General features: G+C 43.3%; 1 protein-coding gene across 4 annotated transcripts in view; it reads right to left on the minus strand.

Moving 5' to 3' along the window:
* Positions 1-212: 212 nt before the first annotated feature.
* The window catches only part of LOC139367914 (protein shisa-6-like), a 118,719-nt gene continuing 93,902 nt past the window's right edge, over positions 213-25,029 (minus strand). The window contains exons 5-9 of one of the 4 annotated variants that reach the window (XM_071106295.1): positions 14,063-14,122; positions 12,410-12,430; positions 11,237-11,389; positions 3,727-3,830; positions 213-2,513 (exon numbers count right to left, since the gene is read on the minus strand). In XM_071106295.1, coding sequence (XP_070962396.1) covers positions 1,743-2,513; positions 3,727-3,830; positions 11,237-11,389; positions 12,410-12,430; positions 14,063-14,122 — 1,109 coding nt within the window. In that variant the 3' untranslated portion in view covers positions 213-1,742. The remainder of the gene's footprint in view (positions 2,514-3,726; positions 3,831-11,236; positions 11,390-12,409; positions 12,431-14,062; positions 14,123-25,029) is intronic. The other 3 variants (XM_071106298.1, XM_071106297.1, XM_071106299.1) reach the window with 3 other exon arrangements.

Raw genomic sequence — 25,029 nt, forward strand, 5'->3', positions numbered from 1 at the left:
GAAATAGATCTGAAATAGCATTAAAGTCAGAGATATTAATTCAGATGCCAGTGGTAAAGTACTCCGGTTGCCTGCGTCTGTGGCATATTTCTTATCGCGGTAAGGCTGTCATGTAAAGCTGCCTGTCAGGGTGACATACTGTATGATAGGGATAAGTGTGACCCCTGCTGAGAAAAACAAGATCACAGTTATCGTGAGAAAAAACGTTATCCTACCTAGAATTTGCGTTCCCTTTAATATATAAAATATCACTTGATTGAACATGTACAGGCAAGGAAGCTTTCTTGCCTTCCTTATAAAGTGTCCAAAAACCCCACCTTCAGCTCTCACTCACAGCCCTTTCAAACTCATGCAGGTATGGATGAGTCATATGTCAGCTGTACCATTTAACTATATAATAACATACAGTATATCATTTTTCATACACGTCAACCACCAGAGCACAAATATAGTTGTTCCAGAATAGTGTTGCCTGTTTAAAAAAATATGGATGGTTTATTTTGACCCTACTGCAACAATAATTATAATCAGTCACCATGTTGTCCAGCTTCTCACATAAGTCAATGGAACACATTCTACATCCAAATATGAACAGTGGTATAGTTTTTTTAATGAACAACACATTCATTCACATTCATTCTCATTCATTCACATTCATTCTCATTCTTTCACATTCATTCTCAATCTACAAACATAGTTATAGTATTCATTTATCCTGTCAAATGCTTGGTTAAGTGGGTTTTCTAGTCTGAACTTATCACAAAACAGTGGTGGTTTACAACTTGTTCAGAATCTACTGAAAACATTAGACAGCCTAATACAAAAGCCAACTGGTACAGACTGGTCCATATTACTGCCTCTAGAATTATAGCTTATTTACAATCATCTACGAGCTAGCCATCAGCGACCAAACTTATGAAACAACTGAACAGAAACACAAAATCTCATTAATTGATTGTGCTTTTTAAAACCACTTTTTAAAACCACTTCTTAATTTTTAGAAATGGAACACTTGTCTAACATCGGTTTTGATTGATAGCTATGAGTAAGACTGGAGTTACAAACGGTCGTTTTTTTACATTTATATATTTATAAAGTTATTACAGGGTCATCCTGGTTCCATCACCTGTGGTTGTGTTGTGTCTCTCAACAACAGAAGTTGTGGAGACATTGATTGGATCAGTCCTGGCGTTTTACCAATGCAGTAGAAGTTTCTAGAATAAGAGATGTGTTGGCTGCCTGAGCCCATGTCCCCTCATATGAATCATACCCAGATTGTGGTGGACAAGAGGAGCTGGTGCTTAGGGCGTAACAGGAACAACAGTAGAGTAGTTTGCCAATTTCACAGCACACTACCAAAGCTGACTCAGTCTTAGTGGGGTTTGTGTCTACTGAAGAACTCTAGTCTCTTACAGTACAGTACCGCTCTTCGATCTGGTGAAGTCTGAAAATGCAAAAAAATGTGAGTGTACCTTTTGTTTGACTTAAAATCATACAATTATCTTCCTGTTATAGTCGGCAGTCTTTTCCCATCCCTTTCATCCCCCACACACACATACTCCCCCAACACAAAGGGTCGTTGGTTTGATTCCCGCTGGGGCCACCCATACATAAAAATGTATGCACACAGTAAGTCACTGGATAAAAGTGTCTGTTAAAAGGCGCATATATAAACTAGCGATGAGATGTTAGCATTCTCTGCTGACTCACTCCCAAGCTAGCCGTTAGCATGCTAGCTAGCGTTAAACAGTCACTTCGGTCTTGCTGCCTGTGCGGTAGTGCTGCTGGGGGATGTAGTGGAGCTGCTCCACAGTGTGGGTCCTTCTGGAGGCAAACTGCTGTCTCTTATTAGTCGTGTGGTTCATGGCTAGCGTGTTGGAGTGCCCCGCTGCTCCTGCTCCTCCTGCCGCCCCTGCGTTGCTCGAGGCACTGGGATGGGGGTGCATTTTTGTCATCTTGTAGTGGTCCATGAGTGGTGTCGTGGGCATGAACACATCCGGGTGCGAGATGGCGTGCGACATCGACTTGTCGTTGTTGCCCCGGAAACCGCCGGACGCGCGCTTCAGCGACATCATCATTTTGTCCGGCGAGATCAGAGGATCCTGGGAGTACAGGCGATCTTGGGAGTAGAGGCGGTCTTGGGAGTACAGGCGGTCTTGGGAGAAATGGCGGTCTTTCGGGTACATGTGGTCTTGAGATTGTAACAGCCTGTCCTTGGAGTACATGCGGTCCTTGGAGTACAGCCTGTCCTGGGACATCAGGCGTTCCTGGGACCTCAGCCTCTCGGCAGACAGTAGCTGCTCATCAGACAGGTTACGTCCTCCTTGCCGAGTCATCCCTATCCCCTGGTAGTCTGGCTGGGGTTCTCTGTTTGGGGACAGGACCCGGTCCTGGGACATGGCCCTCTGGACACGAGGAGGCCTCTGTCTCCTGGGGGCCTGCTGCGCCTGGGGCTGCTGGGGTGGGGCCTGGGACACCTGGGGCTGGGGGGGCTGGCTCTGGAGCTGCTGCTGCTGGAGGAAAGGGTGAAGATAGTCAACTGTTGATGTATTCAACGTCTTTGGACTTTTGCAACTGTGTTAAGTAAACAGCACCACTGCGTAAATAAACTGCAGCTCCATATAAATACGTACACTATTAGCTGTTTTTGTATTTTTTAATTCAATACAGTAGATTACCGTATAATGTACAGTAAAATACTATACATTTGTTTTAAAGCACGTTGTAAGACCTTTCTGTAATTCCTACAGTAAAACACTGTAGCATGTACAGTAAAATACTATAAATCTGTTTTACAGTATTAATTATGGGAAAATTGGGAGCGGGGAAAGAGTCTCTGTCTCATGAACATATTTTAATGCCTTGTAAGATGCTATATTTGTTGCAACCGTTAGTTAGTGTGCTGTACCAACTGAAGTGATATGTGGTGGTAGTTCTCTAGCAATGACATGTTCAGTATATAGGGAACAGATCAGAGTGGTAGTGGGTCTTAAACCTTTTAATGCTTGAATATTTTCCCATGTCCATATGATCTGATCTGTCCTGTAATCACATCCAGTTTGGAAGCCTTTGTTCAGGCCTCTAGAAGTGCAAGTGATATAAAACACCTAGTATTCATTAATATGCTGTAATATGCAAATTCTTACCGCCAACCCGCTTGCTCTAATCCTTTGTAATTACAGTAAAATACTATATAAATAATTTTCTTGTGATTTAATATTCACTTTTACTGTGTTTCATTGCTCTGGCATTAAGTTAATGTGAATATCTAAGTATTGTATTGGCACTATACAGAGATGGTCAGAGATTTATCGTAAGATATCTTGTTGTAATTACAATTATTTTGAAGACCAATGTATCCCTAACTACAGTAACATTGTCAGTAACGACTACAGATACATTTTATTTACTATGACTGTGATTAGTTTTTTCTTTATCAACCTTGGTGGAATGTAAGTTGCTAAGGACAACGGCACCCGCTAAATGTCCAAAATGTAAAAATGAAAACTTGCAAAGAACACTGGGTAATATGCCGCTGCGTGGGTAATTCCAGTAATATACTGGACATTAGATTATTGTAACATTTTTGGTACTGTAATATGGATTAACATCAAATGTATTACCGTAGCTGTACTGTAAAATACATTACAGTAACTTACTGGCCAATTGCTGCCAGTGAGTTATTGTATATTTTACAGGAAATGTTTTACAATGTAGATGCCGTACCTGTTCCTGGTTCATTTTAATGACGTGTAAGGGCAGGGTGCTTCTGGCTGCCAGGTCAGGGAGGTGACGCTTGCGGGTGTAGTAGTCGTCGTCATCTTTATCCGCTGTGGAGAGACAGCAAGACGAAAGACAGAGAACAGGTGGATTAGGAGAGGGAAAGAGGAAGGGAGAAGGTAAAGAGAGAGTAGGAGGGAAAGAGAGAAAAATGAAAAACAAAAGAGAAGAGAAGAATAAAGGGTTGCTCAGAGAATAGAGGGACTGAAGGTTGCTCAGAGAATAGAGGGACTGAAGGTTGCTCAGAGAATAGAGGGTCTGAAGGTTGCTCAGAGAATAGAGGGACTGAAGGTTGCTCAGAGAATAGAGGGTCTGAAGGTTGCTCAGAGAACAGAGGGACTGAAGATTGCTCAGATAATAGAGGGTCTGAAGGTTGCTCAGAGAATAGAGGGACTGAAGGTTGCTCAGAGAATAGAGGGACTGAAGGTTGCTCAGAGAATAGAGGGACTGAAGGTTGCTCAGAGAATAGAGGGTCTGAAGGTTGCTCAGAGAATAGAGGGTCTGAAGGTTGCTCAGAGAATAGAGGGACTGAAGGTTGCTCAGAGAATAGAGGGACTGAAGGTTGCTCAGAGAATAGAGGGACTGAAGGTTGCTCAGATAATAGAGGGTCTGAAGGTTGCTCAGAGAATAGAGGGACTGAAGGTGGCTCAGAGAATAGAGGGACTGAAGGTTGCTCAGAGAATAGAGGGACTGAAGGTTGCTCAGAGAATAGAGGGACTGAAGGTTGCTCAGAGAATAGAGGGTCTGAAGGTTGCTCAGAGAATAGAGGGACTGAAGGTTGCTCAGAGAATAGAGGGACTGAAGGTTGCTCAGAGAATAGAGGGACTGAAGGTTGCTCAGAGAACAGAGGGACTGAAGAGTCAGAGGATATTAAATGTGATGTACAACCTTTCTAGAATCTCGGCCCCATCTGTGATTCTACCAGTGTTTCTGGCTGAGGGCATGAACTTTCCAAAGGTTGTGTAAAAGTCTGTAAACAAACAGTGTCATACAGCATGCACCAGACAGAAATGTCATACACAAAGAGGATGCCATTCATGTGAAAATAATTTTAAATGACACCAAAAGTTCTTAAGATGAAAATGCTGCATGTTCATATATTATCAAACAGAACACGGATAGTGGTTGTGAACAAGAACAGGTCAGGAAATACACTACATGACCAAAAGTATGTGGACACCTGCTGCTATAACAGCCTCAACTCTTTTGGGAAAGCTTTCCACTAGATGTTGGAACATTGCTGCGCAGGCCAGTCGAGTTCTTCCCCACTGATCTCAACAAACCATTACTGTATGGACCTCGCTTTGTGTACGGGGGCATTGTGATGTTGAAACAGGAAAGGGCTTTCCCCAAACTGTTGCCACAAAGTTAGAAGCACAGAATCGTCTAGAATGTAATTGTAAGATAACGCGTTTCCACTGCTCAAGAGGTGGTACAACACGCTTCACAGCCGACGCTTGGCATTGCGCATGGTGATTTTAGGTTTGTGGGCGGCTGCTCGGTCATGGAAACTCATTTCATGAAGCTCCCAAGGAACAGTTATTGTGCTGACGTTGCTTCCAGAGGCAGTTTGGAACTGGGTTGTGAGTCTTGCAACTGAGGACAGACAATTTTTATGCGCTACGCACCTCAGCACAGTCCCGTTCTGTGAGCTTGTGTGGGCCTACCACTTCGTGGCTGAGCCGTTGTTGCTCCAGGACCTTTCCACTTAACAATAACAGCACTTACAGTTGACCAGGGCAGCCCTAGCAGGGCAGAAATGTGACAAACTGACTTGTTGGAAAGGTGGCATCCTATGACGGTGCCACATTGATAGTCACAGAGCTTTTCAGTAAGGCCATTCTACTGTCAATCTTTGTGTATGGAGATTTCATGGCTGTGTAGTTGATTTTATACACCTGTTAACAACGGTTGGGGCTGAAATAGCCGAATCAACTAAATTGAAGGGGTGTCCACATTCTTCTGCATATATAGTGCATGTTCATGCCTCCAGATTGTCTTGGAAGGATGTGTGATATCACACCCTCACACCATGTATGTATTATGCAGCAGACTCATTGGGAACCATGCATCAATCATTAGTCATGCGTAGAGATTCGACATAGTCACACATACACACACACAAGCACGTGCGCTACACGCACAGACACACAAACACACACACACACACACTAAGTAAAGCTGCAGCATAAAATTTCCAAAATATACATTTTTAAAGTTCACCCCCATAAAGACATAATGAGAGACGTCACTGGACAGTTGATGTCCTTGGAGTCTCTATTCTTTCTCACTTTGTCTTTTGAATGTATTACTGCTAAAGTGAGATGGAAGGTGAACGTTAATAGCACTCGTCCGTTATTTATAGATTTATGACAAAAGACGTCTCCACTTTACACAGAACCCAGAAAGAGAACACCAAGCCGTGTCAGTCACGATAGGGTCACAACAACAAAAAATGTCAGGCTGATCGCTACCTGTACACAAACGTCAATTATGACAGGACGCTCAAAGGGATTTATCTAAGGTACATTACCTGATGAATAATGAAAATGAAACTAATCACAATGAATCGGTTAAATATAAATCTGATTAATGAAAGAGTCAATAAAAATAAGACTTCATTCTGAAGCAGTTATTTTTAGATGAGAGAACAAATGTAGATAAAGGCATGGCCAATTCAGGCTGAAAAATCTTCTGATAAAAATAATGAATAAATTACTTTTGATACATACTGTGCGTAAAAACACTGTGTGCTGTACTTTGAATGTATACATCAATTTACATTCATAAGTAGAAGCTGAGATTTTTATTTTTCATTATACCATTGAGCCTCGGGCTTTATCCTACATGATCTTTCAGTAGAAAGACACTATCTGACTAACAAAGAGAACTGCATGGTGCCTTTTGGATATTTGCTGCTGTAAATGATTTGCTTTGCAAGCAGATAAAGACAGCTAGACCGGCTGGCATCAGTTGAGGACAGTTTTAAATTTCAACATAGAGGAACAGATTATTCTACGGCTTTCACTGGACTGGATTAGGGGCCCCGACCATAGTCGCGAGAACTAGGTTGTCCTGCAGCACTCCCTGATAAATTGAAATCAACTTTAAAAAAAAGTGTATTGTATGAAACAGCTTTCCAGGATAACAACATTCAACATGCCAACACACATTGAGACATTTTCCCAAGAACTAACATTTCCCAAGCGCGGACATTTTCCAATCAATGACATAGCATGTTCCAATCAATATGCAGACACAGTTCTGTTAGATTCACACTGTAGAACATTGTTTGATTGATGACACCCTTCCATATATGTGACTCGTTTCAGGAAACTAGGCGTATGTCGCACGTCACCACTTACAAGGAGAGCCATTTGAACGTAAACATGAATCTTTATCAAAATTCGTTTTTTTTTGTTGGCATAAATGCCTTCTGGAATATGTGAACTTTCATGTGCCTTCATAACAAACTCGTATTCAATCCATAAATACGAATACAATTGTTTTGCTACTTTTCTCAACAACATTGATACCCTGAATTTTATAATAGGCGCTGAATTTAATAGCGCTATTTAACAGCCGTTATTTTCCTACTGACAGATCAGTTGGGAGAAGTGATGGGCTACTTTCTACACACGCCACGGTCAGTGTGAACTAGAGTACCGTGACACAACGCTGGCCAAACAAGATGTAGCAATAAAACAAAATGAAGTTAAAGGGTTCTAGTCTGCCGTGAAGCGTTCATCCATGTATACGGGTAAGAGTGTTAGCTACATCTTCAGATATAAGTTTCTAATTTAGTCAGAAAGTTGTTTTTTATTTGCAAGTTAAAGCATACTGTTCGCTAGCAAACATTAACTTGCTGGCTCGCTAGCTAACGTCACGTGTATGATCTGTGTAGTAATATTATTCAAATCAGCAATCCATTTGAATTTCTAGTTAATAGCCTAATGTTAGCTGGATAACATTGAACCTAGTTTGTTAGCTTTAGCTACCTGCAGATTCATACTACAGCTATGACAATGTTTGTATTGGTAGTAGTATGAGTTGGGACCATGCCGGTTCATTATTCAGCTACCTAGCTAGCTACATGTCTAAACAAAAGATTCCACTTCGGCTGGATAATTACATGACCCATCAAATTCGCCAGGTGTGTCTGGGGGTGATTGCGGCCATCTATTGTATTTCGTGTACATGTCTAGACAATAGTGACCCATCCTCTGTGTGTGAGGGTGGTTATAGCAGTTCCTTCACATGACCCATCAATTTAGACCAGTGTGTCTGTCGGGTAAGCATCATCTAATAAGCATCATCTTTCTGTCTGGACACTTTCTGTTTTTTGATGTTGCCTCTATGCCAGAACTATCACTGTATCGTTTACACATTATGTATCCTGTGCATGTGACAAATAAACTTAGATTTTATTTGATTTAGTGTGTGTTTACCACATGGCCTCACATGTGAGTCCTTAAATAGATGAGTGTGACTAAGGCTTAAGAGGCTGTGAACGATGCAGAATGGGTGTAGACAAAGAAGAGCTCTCCAGTAGGTTACATATGTGGATCAAAAGTAGACAATAACAAGAGACACCTGAGACAGGATCAGTATAACGATGGTGACCCACTCTAGAGATGGCTGATGAGATCAGTATAATGATGGTGACCCAGTCTAGAGATGGCTGACAGGATCAGTATAACGATGGTGACCCAGTCTAGAGATGGCTGATGAGATCAGTATAACGATGGTGACCCAGTCTAGAGATGGCTGACAGGATCAGTATAATGATGGTGACCCAGTCTAGAGATGGCTGACAGGATCAGTATAACGATGGTGACCCAGTCTAGAGATGGCTGATGAGATCAGTATAATGATGATGACCCACTCTAGAGATGGCTGATGAGATCAGTATAACGATGGTGACCCAGTCTAGAGATGGCTGACAGGATCAGTATAATGATGGCGACCCAGTCTAAAGAATTTTTAATTTTTTTTTTACCTTTATTTAACTGGGCAAGTCAGTTAAGAACAAATTCTCATTTTCAATGACAGCCTAGGAACAGTGGGTTAACTGCCTGTTCAGGGGCAGAACGACAGATTTGTACCTTGTCAGCTCGGGGGTTTGAACTTGCAACCTTCCAGTTGCTTGTCCACTTCTCTAACCACTAGGCTACCCTGCAGATGGCTGATGAGATCAGTATAATGATGGTGACACAGTCTAGAGATGGCTTATGAGATCAGTATAATGATGGTGACCCACTCTAGAGATGGCTGATGAGATCAGTATAACGATGGTGACCTAGTCTAGAGATGGCTGACAGGATCAGTATAACGATGGTGACCCAGTCTAGAGATGGCTGTTGAGATCAGTATAATGATGGTGACCCAGTCTAGAGATGGCTGACAGGATCAGTATAACGATGGTGACCCAGTCTAGAGATGGCTGACAGGATCAGTATAACGATGGTGACCCAGTCTAGAGATGGCTGACAGGATCAGTATAACGATGGTGACCCAGTCTAGAGATGGCTGTTGAGATCAGTATAACGATGGTGACCCACTCTAGAGATGGCTGTTGAGATCAGTATAACGATGGTGACCCACTCTAGAGATGGCTGATGAGATCAGTATAACGATGGCGACCCAGTCTAGAGATGGCTGATGAGATCAGTATAACGATGGTGACCCACTCTAGAGATGGCTGATGAGATCAGTATAACGATGGTGACCCACTCTAGAGATGGCTGACAGGATCAGTATAATGATGGTGACCCACTCTAGAGATGGCTGACAGGATCAGTATAACGATGGTGACCCACTCTAGAGATGGCTGATGAGATCAGTATAACGATGGTGACCCAGTCTAGAGATGGCTGACAGGATCAGTATAACGATGGTGACCCACTCTAGAGATGGCTGACAGGATCAGTATAACGATGGTGACCCAGTCTAGAGATGGCTGATGAGATCAGTATAATAATGGTGACCCACTCTAGAGATGGCTGATGAGATCAGTATAATAATGGTGACCCAGTCTAGAGATAGCTGTTGAGATCAGTATAATAATGGTGACCCACTCTAGAGATGGCTGACAGGATCAGTATAATGATGGTGACCCACTCTAGAGATGGCTGATGAGATCAGTATAATAATGGTGACCCAGTCTAGAGATGGCTGACAGGATCAGTATAATGATGGTGACCCACTCTAGAGATGGCTGATGAGATCAGTATAATAATGGTGACCCAGTCTAGAGATAGCTGTTGAGATCAGTATAATGATGGTGACCCACTCTAGAGATGGCTGACAGGATCAGTATAATGATGGCGACCCAGTCTAGAGATGGCTGATGAGATTAGTATAACGATGGTGACCCAGTCTAGAGCTGGCTGATGAGATCAGTATAACGATGGCTGACAGGATCAGTACAATGATGGTGACCCACTCTAGAGATGGCTGTTGAGATCGGTTGTAGGCTCAGGTCCTTTACTTTGTTAAACGTTTAGTGAAACACCGTGTGTGTGTGTGTGTGTGTGTGTGTGTGTGTGTGTGTGTGTGTGTGTGTGTGTGTGTGTGTGTGTGTGTGTGTGTGTGTGTGTGTGTGTGTGTGTGTGTGTGTGTGTGTGTGTGTGTGTGTGTGTGTGTGTGTGTGTGTGTGTGTGTGTGTGTGTGTGTGTGTGTGTGTGTGTGTGTGTGTGTGTGTGTGTGTGTGTGTGTGTGTGTGTGCTGACTGAATAAAAAAATCCCCTTACAGGAGTTTTAGTAGCACCGACTTTGAGTTGTAGCCTGCACCATAGATTCATATCCCTCCCTTTGTTCCCGTGCCAACAGTGAAGTACAGGAAAGCCACGATGCGATTACACAAGCCTTAGGGAATATTCGCATTACACTTCTGCAATGTGATGACATGAGACCTCATTCGGCTGCAGAAGCCAGCGTAGGACACTGAATCAATACAGAGCGGCTGCTAGAGCGCAGATCAGAGATTCATGTGGTTAAATACTCTAAAAGAAAGGGTGGCTGATGCCATTGCTGCTTCTCTCTAGATAAATGTTTAAGGGGAGACGGTGAGCGTGTGGCGTATATGGTTTTCAAGAAGCGGTGACTTGTCGGACGTTACGGAGGAGAGTGGACGACATGTCATTTTTTATTTTCTGTGGCCTCTCAATTCAGACGCTGTTTATGCCTTCGAGAGTCGAGGCTTTCTGGAAAGGTAGTGAACGCTGGTGCACTTCTAATGAATAGTATGACCCTTTCAGGAGAAAGTGTCGTGTCATTGCATCTTTAGGGGCATATGGTGTAATCCCTCATGAACGTTTGCCAGTCGAGAAACGAGCCGAGTAACGAATGCAACTTATGCAGTATAATTTTTAACATGCAGAACATTTAAAAATAGGCAGTGGCAGCTCTGTCAGCGTTGCTGCTAATGGTGAACTGTGCTGTGGTCGGGACCTACTCAGTCTCTTGAGGGAGGAGTATCTGTTGAGGTCGGCCTTGACGGCGGCCTCGTAGGTGGGCGGTAGGTGGGACAGGCTCTGGAAGGAGCGTGAGGAGGACAGGTCGTATGGCTCCGTCTGTGAGGTCAGGATGCCACTCATCCTAGTGTTCTCTGGGGAGACACAGCAAAACAAACAAGAGGGGGGGAAAATGTTTTCCTAAAAAAAAATATACGGCGTCAGACCAAAGGCAACGATGGTAGAGCACCTCTGCTGAGGAAGGGTGGAGGGAGGTACGAGAGGGAGGGGAGGTGGTCATCTGACAGGAACTTGTTTAGGGAGTGTTTGGTAGAGTCTGGGTGGTGGTGGTGGTGGGGGGGGGGGGGGGGGTGTGAGTTGAAAGTAGAAGATGGGCTAGGGGATGTGGGTTAAGAGGCACTCTGGGAGCATTTGACACTGTCTGGTACAGTAGGTAAAGGGTGTGACAGGAGAGGTGACAACGGCCCCAAAACAATACCAGACCAAACAACAGATGTCTGCTTCACAGTGACCCTGACTGTGACAGTTTGTGTGCTGTCATTTGAGGAGTGGTGGAATGGGGAGAGGGCTAGGACAGGGCAGCGACACGCTTGTCTGACTGAAATAATGTGATGCCAGAGAGAGAGATGGGAAAAGGGACTGTGGACCTTTCTCTATCTTCACCCTTTTTTTTTCTCAAACTCCCCTCTTCAGTTTCTCTCTCTTTCTCTCTCCTAGCTCCTGCTCTCTCCCCCTCTATCTATCCCTCCCTCTATTTTCTCTCCATCCCTCCCTGTCTCTGTCTGTCTCTCTCTCTCTCTCTCTCCTGTGGGCTGTGAGTCTGTCATGCAGAGCAGCAGAGAAGTGGGCAGCAGGGTGCGGCTCATGTCCAGGCTCCAGTGATAAAGTGAGAGGGATGAGAGAAAAAAAGAGGAGAGAATGAGAAGATACAGATGGAAGGAGAGAAGGGGATGGTGGGGTAGGAGAAGAGGGAAGGAGGGAAAGCAAAAAGAGAGAAATAGTCAATAGGGTGGAATAAAGATAGAGATGAAGAGAGAGAGAGCGAGAGGGACGTAAAAAGGCCAGATGGGAGGAGTTTCGGGAGTACAATTATGTTGATTTATGTGTGAATAAGACTATGTGTGTGTATAAGTGCGTGTGTGTGTGTGACTTACCACGTCTCAATGATCGGTGAGCTACCCCACCCAAGTGAAAAACAGACAGTTCAGAAACATGTTGATGGTGTGAAACAGCATTCTGACCAAACCCAGCCAACACACTCCCCACCAACACACTCCCCACCAACACACTCCCCACCAACACACTCCCCAACCAACACACACCCAGCCAACACACACCCAGCCAACACACACCCAGCCAACACACACCCAGCCAACACACACCTAACCAACACACACCCAACCAATACACACCCAGCCAATACACACCCAGCCAATACACACCCAGCCAATACACACCCAGCCAACACACACCCAGCCAACACACACCCAGCCAACACACACCCAGCCAACACACACCCAGCCAACACACACCCAGCCAACACACACCCAGCCAACACACACCCAGCCAACAACCAGCCAACACACTCCTCATTCATTACCATAAGTCCAGGAATAAACTAATGATGTCAACAACTTGTATGTATTTGGAACAGACCGATTATCTAATGTGCCTTTAAATACAGTTATAATGAACCTATAATGAATGAATACGTTTTTTTGTAATCCCCTTTTTGATTGACAGAAAGCCAGGGGTTGCTTCATGGAGGACAGCACAGGTTGCAGTGTATCTAAGCAACAAGCCCTTTTTATGTGGCTTGTGATTGAAGTGTGTGCCTTTTGATGTGTTTTGATGGAATGAATTTCTATTGTTTCCCAATAGATTTCATAGGGATTTCTTCATGGATCACACGTTGAATTGTCACACACACGAGGAGAAGTGTTCGCGACTACAGAATCTCCTTAAAACCCAGCGGAAGTCCTAGAGGGGAGAGGCTTCCACGCAGGGTTGAGCCAACACTGAACATCAGAATACAAGCCAAAGAGGCCAATCCAATGTTAAACAAATACAAAGGCAGTGGATTATCTCTCCTTTTCTTTCTTCCTTGTCCTCTTCTCACCCTTTGTCCTTGTGAAACCAGCTTCCTTATATCTCTCCATCAGCCCCTAAACCCGGCTCTTGTGAATGAATAGAGACAATTGGTAGCAGAAAATCCCTAAATTCCATTTGTAATGAAACCGGGGCTGATATCCTCAGCGAGAGCAGAAGTTTAGAATATAATCTTATAATGACAGGGTCAATCATCTCAGGAGGAACCTGTTTCTGTGGTAGAACCATATAGCCGAGATGCCCTGACCTTAACAGGATGCTACTAGCTTGATGTCCAGCCGATCGTATTTCCCTTTAGCAGGTGATAGACAGAGGCTAGGCCGAGGTTAAATGGCTTTTCATTCGCTCTGTTTAAAGGAATACATTGTCATAGTTATGAAATGTAACACTTCTATGATTCTATAGTTAATTAAAAAAAATTGATATAAGAGAATGGATGTGGAGAGATCGATGAGCAGGCTGGTATCATTAGTAGCATACTGTACAGTATAAAGAATGTTTTAAAGTGAATTCCCAAAACCGGGGCTTGATTTTTCAGGAGAATGGCCATTTGTCTCTGTATAAATAACTTGGTGGCTCTGTTTTCAATATCCACACTAAGTAAAGTACTGAGCATGAATTCTCTGTCGTAGCCTATCCTGCAGTGGATACTGTAACATAACCCTGTGTCTGGGTGCAGTGCTGTTAGCTGTCCTTACCATTATGGGTGCGTGTTGGGCTACCTAGAACCACATGGTTGTAGTTGTGCTGGTGGGTACCTGTGAAAACAGCAATGGAGACGATCATTCAATGTGATAAGCATATCAGATATTGTATCTGATCAAAAGTAATGACATGGTTTAATACAAGGGGAGATCTAGTGACGGCATCATTTAAAGGGATACAAGGGGAGATCTAGTGGCGGCATCATTAAAGGGATACAAGGGGAGATCTAGTGGCGGCATCATTAAAGGGGAGATCTAGTGACGGCATCATTAAAGGGATACAAGGGGAGATCTAGTGACGGCATCATTAAAGGGATACAAGGGGAGATCTAGTGACGGCATCATTAAAGGGATACAAGGGGAGATCTAGTGACGGCATCTCCCATTGTATCCCTTTAATGTTCTAGTGGCGGCGTCATTAAAGGGATACAAGGGGAGATCTAGTGACGGCATCATTAAAGGGATACAAGGGGAGATCTAGTGGAGGCATCATTAATTAAAGGGATACAAGGGGAGATCTAGTGGCGGCATCATTAAATGGATACAAGGGGAGATCTAGTGACGGCATCATTAAAGGGATACAAGGGGAGATCTAGTGGAGGCATCATTAAAGGGATACAAGGGGAGATCTAGTGGCGGCATCATTAAAGGGATACAAGGGGAGATCTAGTGGCGGCATCATTAAAGGGATACAAGGGGAGATCTAGTGGAGGCATCATTAATTAAAGGGATACAAGGGGAGATCTAGTGGCGGCATCATTAAATGGATACAAGGGGAGATCTAGTGACGGCATCATTAAAGGGATACAAGGGGAGATCTAGTGGAGGCATCATTAAAGGGATACAAGGGGAGATCTAGTGGCGGCATCATTAAAGGGATACAAGGGGAGTTCTAGTGGCGGCATCATTAAAGGGATACAAGGGGAGATCTAGTGACGGCATCATTAAAGGGATACAAGGTGAGATCTAGTGGCGGCATCATTAAAGGGATACAAGGGGAGTTCTAGTGGCGGCATCATTAAAGGGTTGGTTCACCCTAAAATGAACGTTTGTCAGATGTTTCCATACCTCAAAAGTGGTCTTTAAATTAAATCAAGCTTAGTTCATTTTCAATGCTATCTGTTACGTTGATCCAGACTTATGAATTTAAGCGTGATCTACAGGCTTCAACCCCAAATGAATAAGAAAGATTAGCACCATGAAAGACCTTTTTTTTTCAGGGGGATATAAAAAACAACTGACACGTGTATATATTCAGATGTAGAGCCTCCCTTTAATGCCCTCTATCCAAGCACATGGATAGAATGATTGACAGAAGAAGGGAGACAAAAACGGTAATGAGATAAAAAAAAGAGAGGAAGGATGGAAAATGGGGAAGGATGGAGAGGTGGAGACTCCTCAGTCCCGTCGTAATATAGCCGTTACCCTGTAAAACAGTATTCACACATTGACATGTAATATTCACATACACACTGACATGTAATATACACACACACACACTGACATGTAATATTCACATACACACTGACATGTAATATTCACACACACACAGACACACTGACATGTAATATTCACATACACACTGACATGTAATATTCACACACACACAGACAAACTGACATGTAATATTCACATACACACTGACATGTAATATTCACATACACACTGACATGTAATATTCACACACACACACACACTGACATGTAATATTCACACACACACACACACTGACATGTAATATTCACACACACACACACACACACACTGACATGTAATATTCACACACACACTGACATGTAATATTCACACACACACTGACATGTAATATTCACATACACACTGACATGGGAGATGTGTGTGTGTGTGTGTGTGTGTGTGTGTGTGTGTGTGTGTGTGTGTGTGTGAGAGTGATCCAGGTGAAAAAGCAACGATGGCTAGATGGAACACCCAATGCAAAGTGCCATTGAGACACGTTGACTTGGCTGTGGGCTGTTGTGCCTGTTTCAAAATGAATACAGAGTCCACTGCTGTAACACTCCATTTTAAATCTTTCACAGAGCTGAGACGGTGGAGAGGACCTCACTTTCAATATTTATTTTAAAAGATGGAATGTGTCATCAGAGTACATGCGCTGGGTGTGTACAGATGTAGAATCTTAATTTGAGCCAGTTTGCTACAGCAGTAAAATAAAATGCAGCAGCAAGAAAAGTGAAAATTATTATGTGGATTATAATTAATGGACATTTTAGTAGGGGTTGATACATTTTTCCTTAGGACAAATCAAGTGGAAAAGTGGAAATTACAAACGTTATAAACCTTTTTAAATCTCAAATACACTACAAGTTTGCATGTCCTGCAGTACAGGCAAACGATTAGCGACAAAAGAGTGATCAAATTAAGATCATACATCTGTATGAGCGTATTTAATTTCTATAAAGTATAGTTTGACAGTTGACATCAGAGTTTGGTTTCTGGAGAGAGAGAATGTTTGCGAAAAAGTCACAGACGCGAGGGCAGGGTTTTCTGAATATATGAATGTGCTTAATGTTCTTGGATATTATCAAACACAGAAACAGATGCCAGGCGTGATTTCTACTGTAATGATATTGTTCTCTAGCTGTAAAACCAAAACACTTTCCAGTCACTCTTTGTAGTTAATCCACACACAGGACTGACACCCCAATTACACCTTTAACTTCAGGCTTGGCCCCACACTGTCAGTGTCCAGAGAGAGAGAGAGCTTTGAGACCTCCATAGAGAAATAGATAGAGACAGTACTGTAGAGAGCCCCATAGACAGACAGAGAGGAGTCCTGCTGAGCTGAGAGCCCCTGCACTGGTCGTTCATTGATCCCACTGCAATCAGGTGACCAATTAGCTGTGTTGGAGAGAGACAACACATGAGCATGCACACACACACACACACACACACCACTACCACCACCACCCCTGGAGCCCAGAGGCTGGATTTCAGGCTTAAACACCCAGTGCTCTGTCATCCGTTTCGGGCCTATGGTGCAAACTCCTCTCTGGAGGAGATCCAGAAATGGATTTGTTATTGACCAGGGGAGAGGAGGAGGAGGGGGGGGAGGGTGAGGAGGAGGGGGGGGAGTGATGAATGTATTGACATAAGATCCCTATCGTTGGTGTAGAGTGAGTGAGAGTGGAGGGAATATGATCTAGTTACTGACTGAACTAGCTGGATAGGGGATAGGTTAACCTGACGTAGCTGGATAGGGGATAGGTTAACCTGACGTAGCTGGATAGGGGATAGGTTAACCTGACGTAGCTGGATAGGGGATAGGTTAACCTGACGTAGCTGGATAGGGGATAGGTTAACCTGACGTAGCTGGATAGGGGATAGGTTAACCTGACGTAGCTGGATAGGGGATAGGTTAACCTGACGTAGCTGGATAGGGGATAGGTTAACCTGACGTAGCTGGATAGGTTAACCTGACGTAGCTGGATAGGGGTTAGGTTAACCTGACGTAGCTGGATAGGGTTAGGTTAACCTGACGTAGCTGGATAGGGGTTAGGTTAACCTGACGTAGCTGGATAGGGGATAGGTTAACCTGACGTAGCTGGATAGGGGATAGGTTAACCTGACGTAGCTGGATAGGTTAACCTGACGTAGCTAGATAGGGGATAGGTTAACCTGACGTAGCTGGATAGGTTAACCTGACGTAGCTAGATAGGGGATAGGTTAACCTGACGTAGCTAGATAGGGGATAGGTTAACCTGACGTAGCTGGATAGGGGATAGGTTAACCTGACGTAGCTGGATAGGGGATAGGTTAACCTGACGTAGCTGGATAGGGGATAGATTAACCTGACGTAGTTAGATAGGGGTTAGGTTAACCTGACGTAGCTGGATAGGTTAACCTGACGTAGCTAGATAGGGGATAGATTAACCTGACGTAGTTAGATAGGGGTTAGGTTAACCTGACGTAGCTGGATAGGTTAACCTGACGTAGCTAGATAGGGGGTTAGGTTAACCTGACGTAGCTGGATAGGGGATAGGTTAACCTGACGTAGCTAGATAGGGGATAGGTTGACCTGCTGTGGCTGGATAGGAGATAGGTTAACCTGACGTAGCTGGATAGGTTAACCTGACGTAGCTGGATAGGGAATAGGTTAACCTGACGTAGCTGGATAGGGGTTAGGTTAACCTGACGTAGCTAGATAGGGGATAGGTTAACCTGACGTAGCTGGATAGGTTAACCTGACGTAGCTAGATAGGGGATAGGTTAACCTGACGTAGCTGGATAGGGTAACCTGACGTAGCTGGATAGGGGATAGGTTACCCTGACGTTGCTGGATAGGGGTTAGGTTAACCTGACGTTGCTGGATAGGGGTTAGGTTAACCTGACGTAGCTGGATAGGGTTAGGTCAACCTGACGTAGCTGGATAGGGGTTAGGTTAACCTGACGTTGCTGGATAGGGGTTAGGTTAACCTGACGTAGCTGGATAGGGTTAGGTCAACCTGACGTAGCTGGATAGGTTAACCTGACGTAGCTGGATAGGGGATAGGTTAACCTGACGTAGCTGGATAGGTTAACCTGACGTAGCTGGATAGGGGATAGGTTACCCTGACGTTGCTGGATAGGGGTTAGGTTAACCTGACGTTGCTGGATAGGGGTTAGGTTAACCTGACGTAGCTGGATAGGTTAACCTGACGTAGCTAGATAGGGGATAGGTTAACCTGAAGTAGCTAGATAGGGGATAGGTTAACCTGACATAGCTAGATAGGGGATAGGTTAACCTGACATAGCTGGAGTAAAGTAAACACCTAAAACTAGGCGCCCTATATACTGGTCTTGACGAGAGGAAAAATATATGTCGGGGGAGGTTCTCTTCGGCACTGTTCAACCAATCCAGTAAAAGTGGAGGAGGAGTTAAGATGGAGCGTTGCTTTGATGACGTCCAAAAGCTGAAGTCGTGTCGTAGGCTCTCTCTCCATTCCCCATGAAAACCACAACATCTGGTTGTTGGGGACTCGGCAGAGGCAATTTAAAGACGCCTCCCTCTTAGCTGTATCAGTTAATGTATCAGTTAATGGTTCTGCCAGCTAAATCTGCTTACACTGTAGATGGATTATTCCTGATTGACACTAACACATCTTGACAGGTTTACCAGGTCTCCAATCTAAACAGCTTGACAGGTTTACCAGGTCTCCAATCTAAACAGCTGGAAAGGTTTTTCCAGGTCTCCAGTCTAAATAGCTAAAATTAGTATTTTGTTTGTCTGTATCTTGATGACTCAGATGTTTTTCTGTTAAATGCAAGTCATGTATTAGGCATTCCAAACAAAAGAAGATGATAAACCCGGTTTATGCCGGTTTATGTGGTTGCGAGAGGGTATCTGACATAATCTCTTTTCCTGTAAGCACAGATTGCATCATATTAATCTGCAGTATTTCCACACCTGATCCATCCTGGGATACAGCGCCTCTGTGAGCCTGCATACTAACATCCAGATGGCCTAACAATGACTCACTATCCTGTCGTTTCTATGGCAGGACTTCTCCTATCACACAGAACCACGTAGTGATGCTAGAACGGTTGGTAACGGCAGTGTCGATGACAAGTGGTAAACTGACTTTAACACTATAATGCTAAATATAATTAGTGCATAAACACCTGGTAATGCATAAACCACCATGAAATATCTCCTTGTTAAAGCTTGGGACTTAAGAATCCTTCTAAACTTCCTGTTAATGTTAATATTAATGACAGTCCATGAGAACGCTCCATCCGTTAGCAATCAGGGCAGGAGGGAGGACGTGTGGGGGCTGTTGAGGGGCTTTTTTGGGGGGGGGGGGGGTACCCATAGGGGGGAGGGGGGGAGTGCAGGATGTGTGGGGGCTGTTGATGGGCTTGGAGGGAGGCAAGGGGTCTCTCTATCCCATTGGCTCTGTTGGCATCCGAATACTGCCAACAACTATCCCCTTCCTTTCCCCCTGCACCTGTCCACACATCCCTAACTTTTTCTCCTTGTCGCACCACAGGCCTGACATACACTGTGGACTTGGCATTTAACAACTGACAAAGAGTGTTACCATTTCATCGCTAAATGTTAACTTTCATAAAAGCCCAGCTTCACTCAGTACGGCAGCAGAGGAAACTTTACTTTACCCCTGGACGGAACATCCAGTGTCTGCCTTCGGCTCATCCCAACAGCTTATATCCGTGATAATGGTTAGGAAGTTATATATAATGCTAACCCAGATGTACTGGCAGAAGACTACGCCGACTGATGGGATAATTAAGTCAGTAGGGTAAACAGATGTTGTTTATAAAAGGTAGTTCAATTCAGTACATTAAATAAAAAGGTAGAAAATGCCAGTAGAATGGCAGCAATATTAGCCAGTAAGATGTGTCAGTTCCAGAATGTCGGTGAGCATTCCATCCTCATCGTCTCATCACTCTCAATAACCCAAAGGCATTTAAGGCTGAGTGTTCACTTGACTTGCCTCTATCAATGCCAATCTATGGTGATGGTCTGTGTGGAGGAGGCAAAGGGCAATGGGGGGGGGGGGGAGGGGTGGTGAGGTGCACTTCATAAATTGCTCATTTTGCAATTTGATGGATTGTGAATCATTGTCTGCCTGGGTGACTCTGTGTTGTCACGTTATAAGAGGGGTTTTATGGGAGAATAAAATGAAATGTATCATATGCACCGAATACAACTGGTGTAGACGATACAGTGAAATGCTTGCTTACGAACTTTTCCCAACAATCCAGAGATGGAAAGTAATAATATAAAATAGTAACTAAAACCAGAGGAATCATCTAAAATACACAATAATGGAGCTATGTTCAGGAAGTACCAGTACCAGATTAATGTGGAGATATATACAGGGAGTACCAGTACCAGATCAGTGTGGAGTTATATACAGGAAGTACCAGTACCAGATCAATGTGGAGTTATATACAGGAAGTACCAGTACCAGATCAATGTGGAGTTATATACAGGGAGTAACAGTACCAGATCAATGTGGAGTTATATACAGGGAGTACCAGTACCAGATCAATGTGGAGTTATATACAGGGAGTACCAGTACCAGATCAATGTGGAGTTATATACAGGAAGTACCAGTACCAGATCAATGTGGAGATATATACAGGAAGTACCAGTACCAGATCAATGTGGAGTTATATACAGGGAGTACCAGTACCAGATCAATGTGGAGCTATATACAGGGAGTACCAGTACCAGATCAATGTGGAGTTATATACAGGAAGTACCAGTACCAGATCAATGTGGAGTTATATACAGGAAGTACCAGTACCAGATCAATGTGGAGTTATATACAGGAAGTACCAGTACCAGATCAATGTGGAGTTATATACAGGAAGTACCAGTACCAGATCAATGTGGAGTTATATACAGGAAGTACCAGTACCAGATCAATGTGGAGTTATATACAGGAAGTACCAGTACCAGATCAATGTGGAGTTATATACAGGAAGTACCAGTACCAGATCAATGTGGAGATATATACAGGGAGTACCAGTACCAGATCAATGTGGAGTTATATACAGGAAGTACCAGTACCAGATCAATGTGGAGTTATATGCAGGGAGTACCAGTACCAGATCAATGTGGAGATATATACAGGAAGTACCAGTACCAGATCAATGTGGAGTTATATACAGGGAGTACCAGTACCAGATCAATGTGTAGTTATATATACAGGAAGTACCAGTACCAGATCAATGTGGAGTTATATACAGGAAGTACCAGTACCAGATCAATGTGTAGTTATATACAGGGAGTACCAGTACCAGATCAATGTGGAGTTATACAGGGAGTACCAGTACCAGATCAATGTGGAGTTATATACAGGAAGTACCAGTACCAGATCAATGTGGAGTTATATACAGGGAGTAACAGTACCAGATCAATGTGGAGTTATATACAGGGAGTTCCAGTACCAGGTCAATGTGGAGTTATATACAGGGAGTACCAGTACCAGATCAATGTGGAGTTATATACAGGAAGTACCAGTGCCAGATAAATGTGGCGATATATACAGGAAGTACCAGTACAAGATCAATGTGGTGATATATACAGGGAGTACCAGTACCAGATCAATGTGGAGATATATACAGGAAGTAACAGTACCAGATCAATGTGGAGTTATATACAGGAAGTACCAGTACCAGATCAATGTGGAGTTATATACAGTACCAGATCAATGTGGAGTTATATACAGGGAGTACCAGTACCAGATCAATGTGGAGTTATATACAGGGAGTACCAGTACCAGATCAATGTGGAGATATATACAGGAAGTACCAGTACCAGATCAATGTGGAGTTATATATAGGAAGTACCAGTACCAGATCAATGTGGAGATATATACAGGAAGTACCAGTACCAGATCAATGTGGAGTTATATACAGGGAGTATCAGTACCAGATCAATGTTGTTGATTCTTCACAAAAAAATACAGTTTTATATCTTTATGTTTGAAGCCTGAAATGTGACAAATGGTCGCAAAGTTCAAGGGGGACGAATACTTTCGCAAGGCACTGTAGATACAGGAAGTACCAGTACCAGATCAATGTGGAGTTATATACAGGGAGTAACAGTACCAGATCAATGTGGAGATATATACAGGAAGTACCAGTACCAGATCAATGTGGAGTTATATACAGGGAGTATCAGTACCAGATCAATGTGGAGTTATATACAGGAAGTATCAGTACCAGATCAATGTGGAGTTATATACAGGAAGTATCAGTACCAGATCAATGTGGAGTTATATACAGGGAGTATCAGTACCAGATCAATGTGGAGTTATATACAGGAAGTACCAGTACCAGATCAATGTGGAGTTATATACAGGAAGTACCAGTACCAGATCAATGTGTAGATATATACAGGGAGTAACAGTACCAGATCAATGTGGAGATATATACAGGGAGTAACAGTACCAGATCAATGTGGAGATATATACAGGGAGTAACAGTACCAGATCAATGTGGAGATATATACAGGGATTAACAGTACCAGATCAATGTGGAGATATATACAGGGAGTAACAGTACCAGATCAATGTGGAGATATATACAGGGAGTAACAGTACCAGATCAATGTGGAGATATAGACAGGGAGTAACAGTACCAGATCAATGTGGAGATATATACAGGGAGTAACAGTACCAGATCAATGTGGAGATATATACAGGGAGTAACAGTACCAGATCAATGTGGAGATATATACAGGAACTACCAGTACCAGATCAATGTGGAGTTATATACAGGGAGTACCAGTACCAGATCAATGTGGAGTTATGTACAGGAAGTTCCAGTTCCAGATCAATGTGGAGTTATATACAGGAAGTAACAGTACCAGATCAATGTGGAGTTATATACAGGAAGTACCAGTACCAGATCAATGTGGAGTTATATACAGGAAGTACCAGTACCAGATCAATGTGGAGTTATATACAGGAAGTACCAGTACCAGATCAATGTGGAGTTATATACAGGAAGTACCAGTACCAGATCAATGTGCAGGAATGAGGAGCTTGAGGTAGATATGTACATGACAGCTGTTCCTCCAAGGCCAGAGTTTCTCTGACATTTACAGCGACCTCAACGTCTCTCTAGACCTCGCAGATCATTATAATGTTCACCACCATGTCCTGGACTCCACAAATCACGTGAAAAATAGTCAATATGGAAATGGAAAATGCATTTTCCTGATATATATATTTATATTTTTTACAAATGTTCCATTGGAACTACTAAAGTAATCATCTCTCTCTGTGTAAAAAAAAAACAACAACAAAAAAGTTGATGTAACAGCTCCCCCGTAGTCCCTCAGACTGTTGGACGTGAGGACAGGAGAAGAAGGGTGGTCACGTCGCTAGCACGGATAAGCACAGATTTATCTGATGTCTTCTTTAAGTAATAAGAAATAACATCATTCAAAGCTGCCTTTATCCATACCTCTAGAGACCTCCTCTTGGTATGCTGGGGACGGAGAGAGTTCAGGAGCATAGCATATTCATAGTGCAGAACAGTAGCTATGGAAACCATATAAGGGAGGTCAAATCAAATTGTATTTGTCACATACACATATTTAGCAGATGTTAATGCGGGTGTAGTGAGATGCTTGTGTTCCTAGCTCCAACAGTACAGTAATATCTAACAATTCACAACAATAACACACACACATCTAAAAGTAAAAGAATGGAATTAAGAAATATCTAAATATTAGATTGAGCAATGTAGGAGTGGCATTGACTAAAATACGGTAGAATAGAATACAGTAAATACATATGAGATGAGTAAAGCAGTATGTAATCATTATTTAAACATTATTAAAGTGACTAGTGTTCCATTATTAAAAGTGGATAGTGATTCCATGTCTATGTATATAGGGCAGCAGCCTCTAAGGTGCAGACTTGGGTAGAAATAGTATTTTTATCCTTTGAAATACTTAAGCTGAGCTTGGTTTAGTGAAACGACTGGGGTAGTCCTGCGGGTGCCAACCCGTCCGGTGCGCTGGGTGAGCTAAACCAAGCGCACCCAACGTATTTGAGAGAGAACACTGTTTGAACCCAGACCCGGTGGCACAGAAAAGCAGGATAGTATGGGACAAGCTTTGGTGTATTAAGGCAGGGTTCCCCCAAACTCGGTCCTGGGGACCCCCCAGGTGCACATTTTGGGTTTTGCCCCAGCAACTCCAGGACCGAGTTTGGGGAAACCCTGTACTAAGAAGGCACAACACGATGTAATAGGAAAAGCACTTTACTTGTCAGGTCAATTGCAATGAACATCATCAAGAGATTTTCTAATTTCCACTTAGCTAAAATCATTCTATTGCCTAGTAATAGTGCTTTTTTTTACAAGACAGCTCATCTTTTGAGTGGCACTTTGGGGTCAGGGGTCACTGAATGTGCCAATAAGGTAAATGTTAGTTGTACATGAGATGTTCTCTCAGGTTG

The sequence above is a fragment of the Oncorhynchus clarkii genome, chromosome 16, assembly GCF_045791955.1.
Source record: "Oncorhynchus clarkii lewisi isolate Uvic-CL-2024 chromosome 16, UVic_Ocla_1.0, whole genome shotgun sequence".
NCBI lineage: Eukaryota > Metazoa > Chordata > Actinopteri > Salmoniformes > Salmonidae > Oncorhynchus > Oncorhynchus clarkii.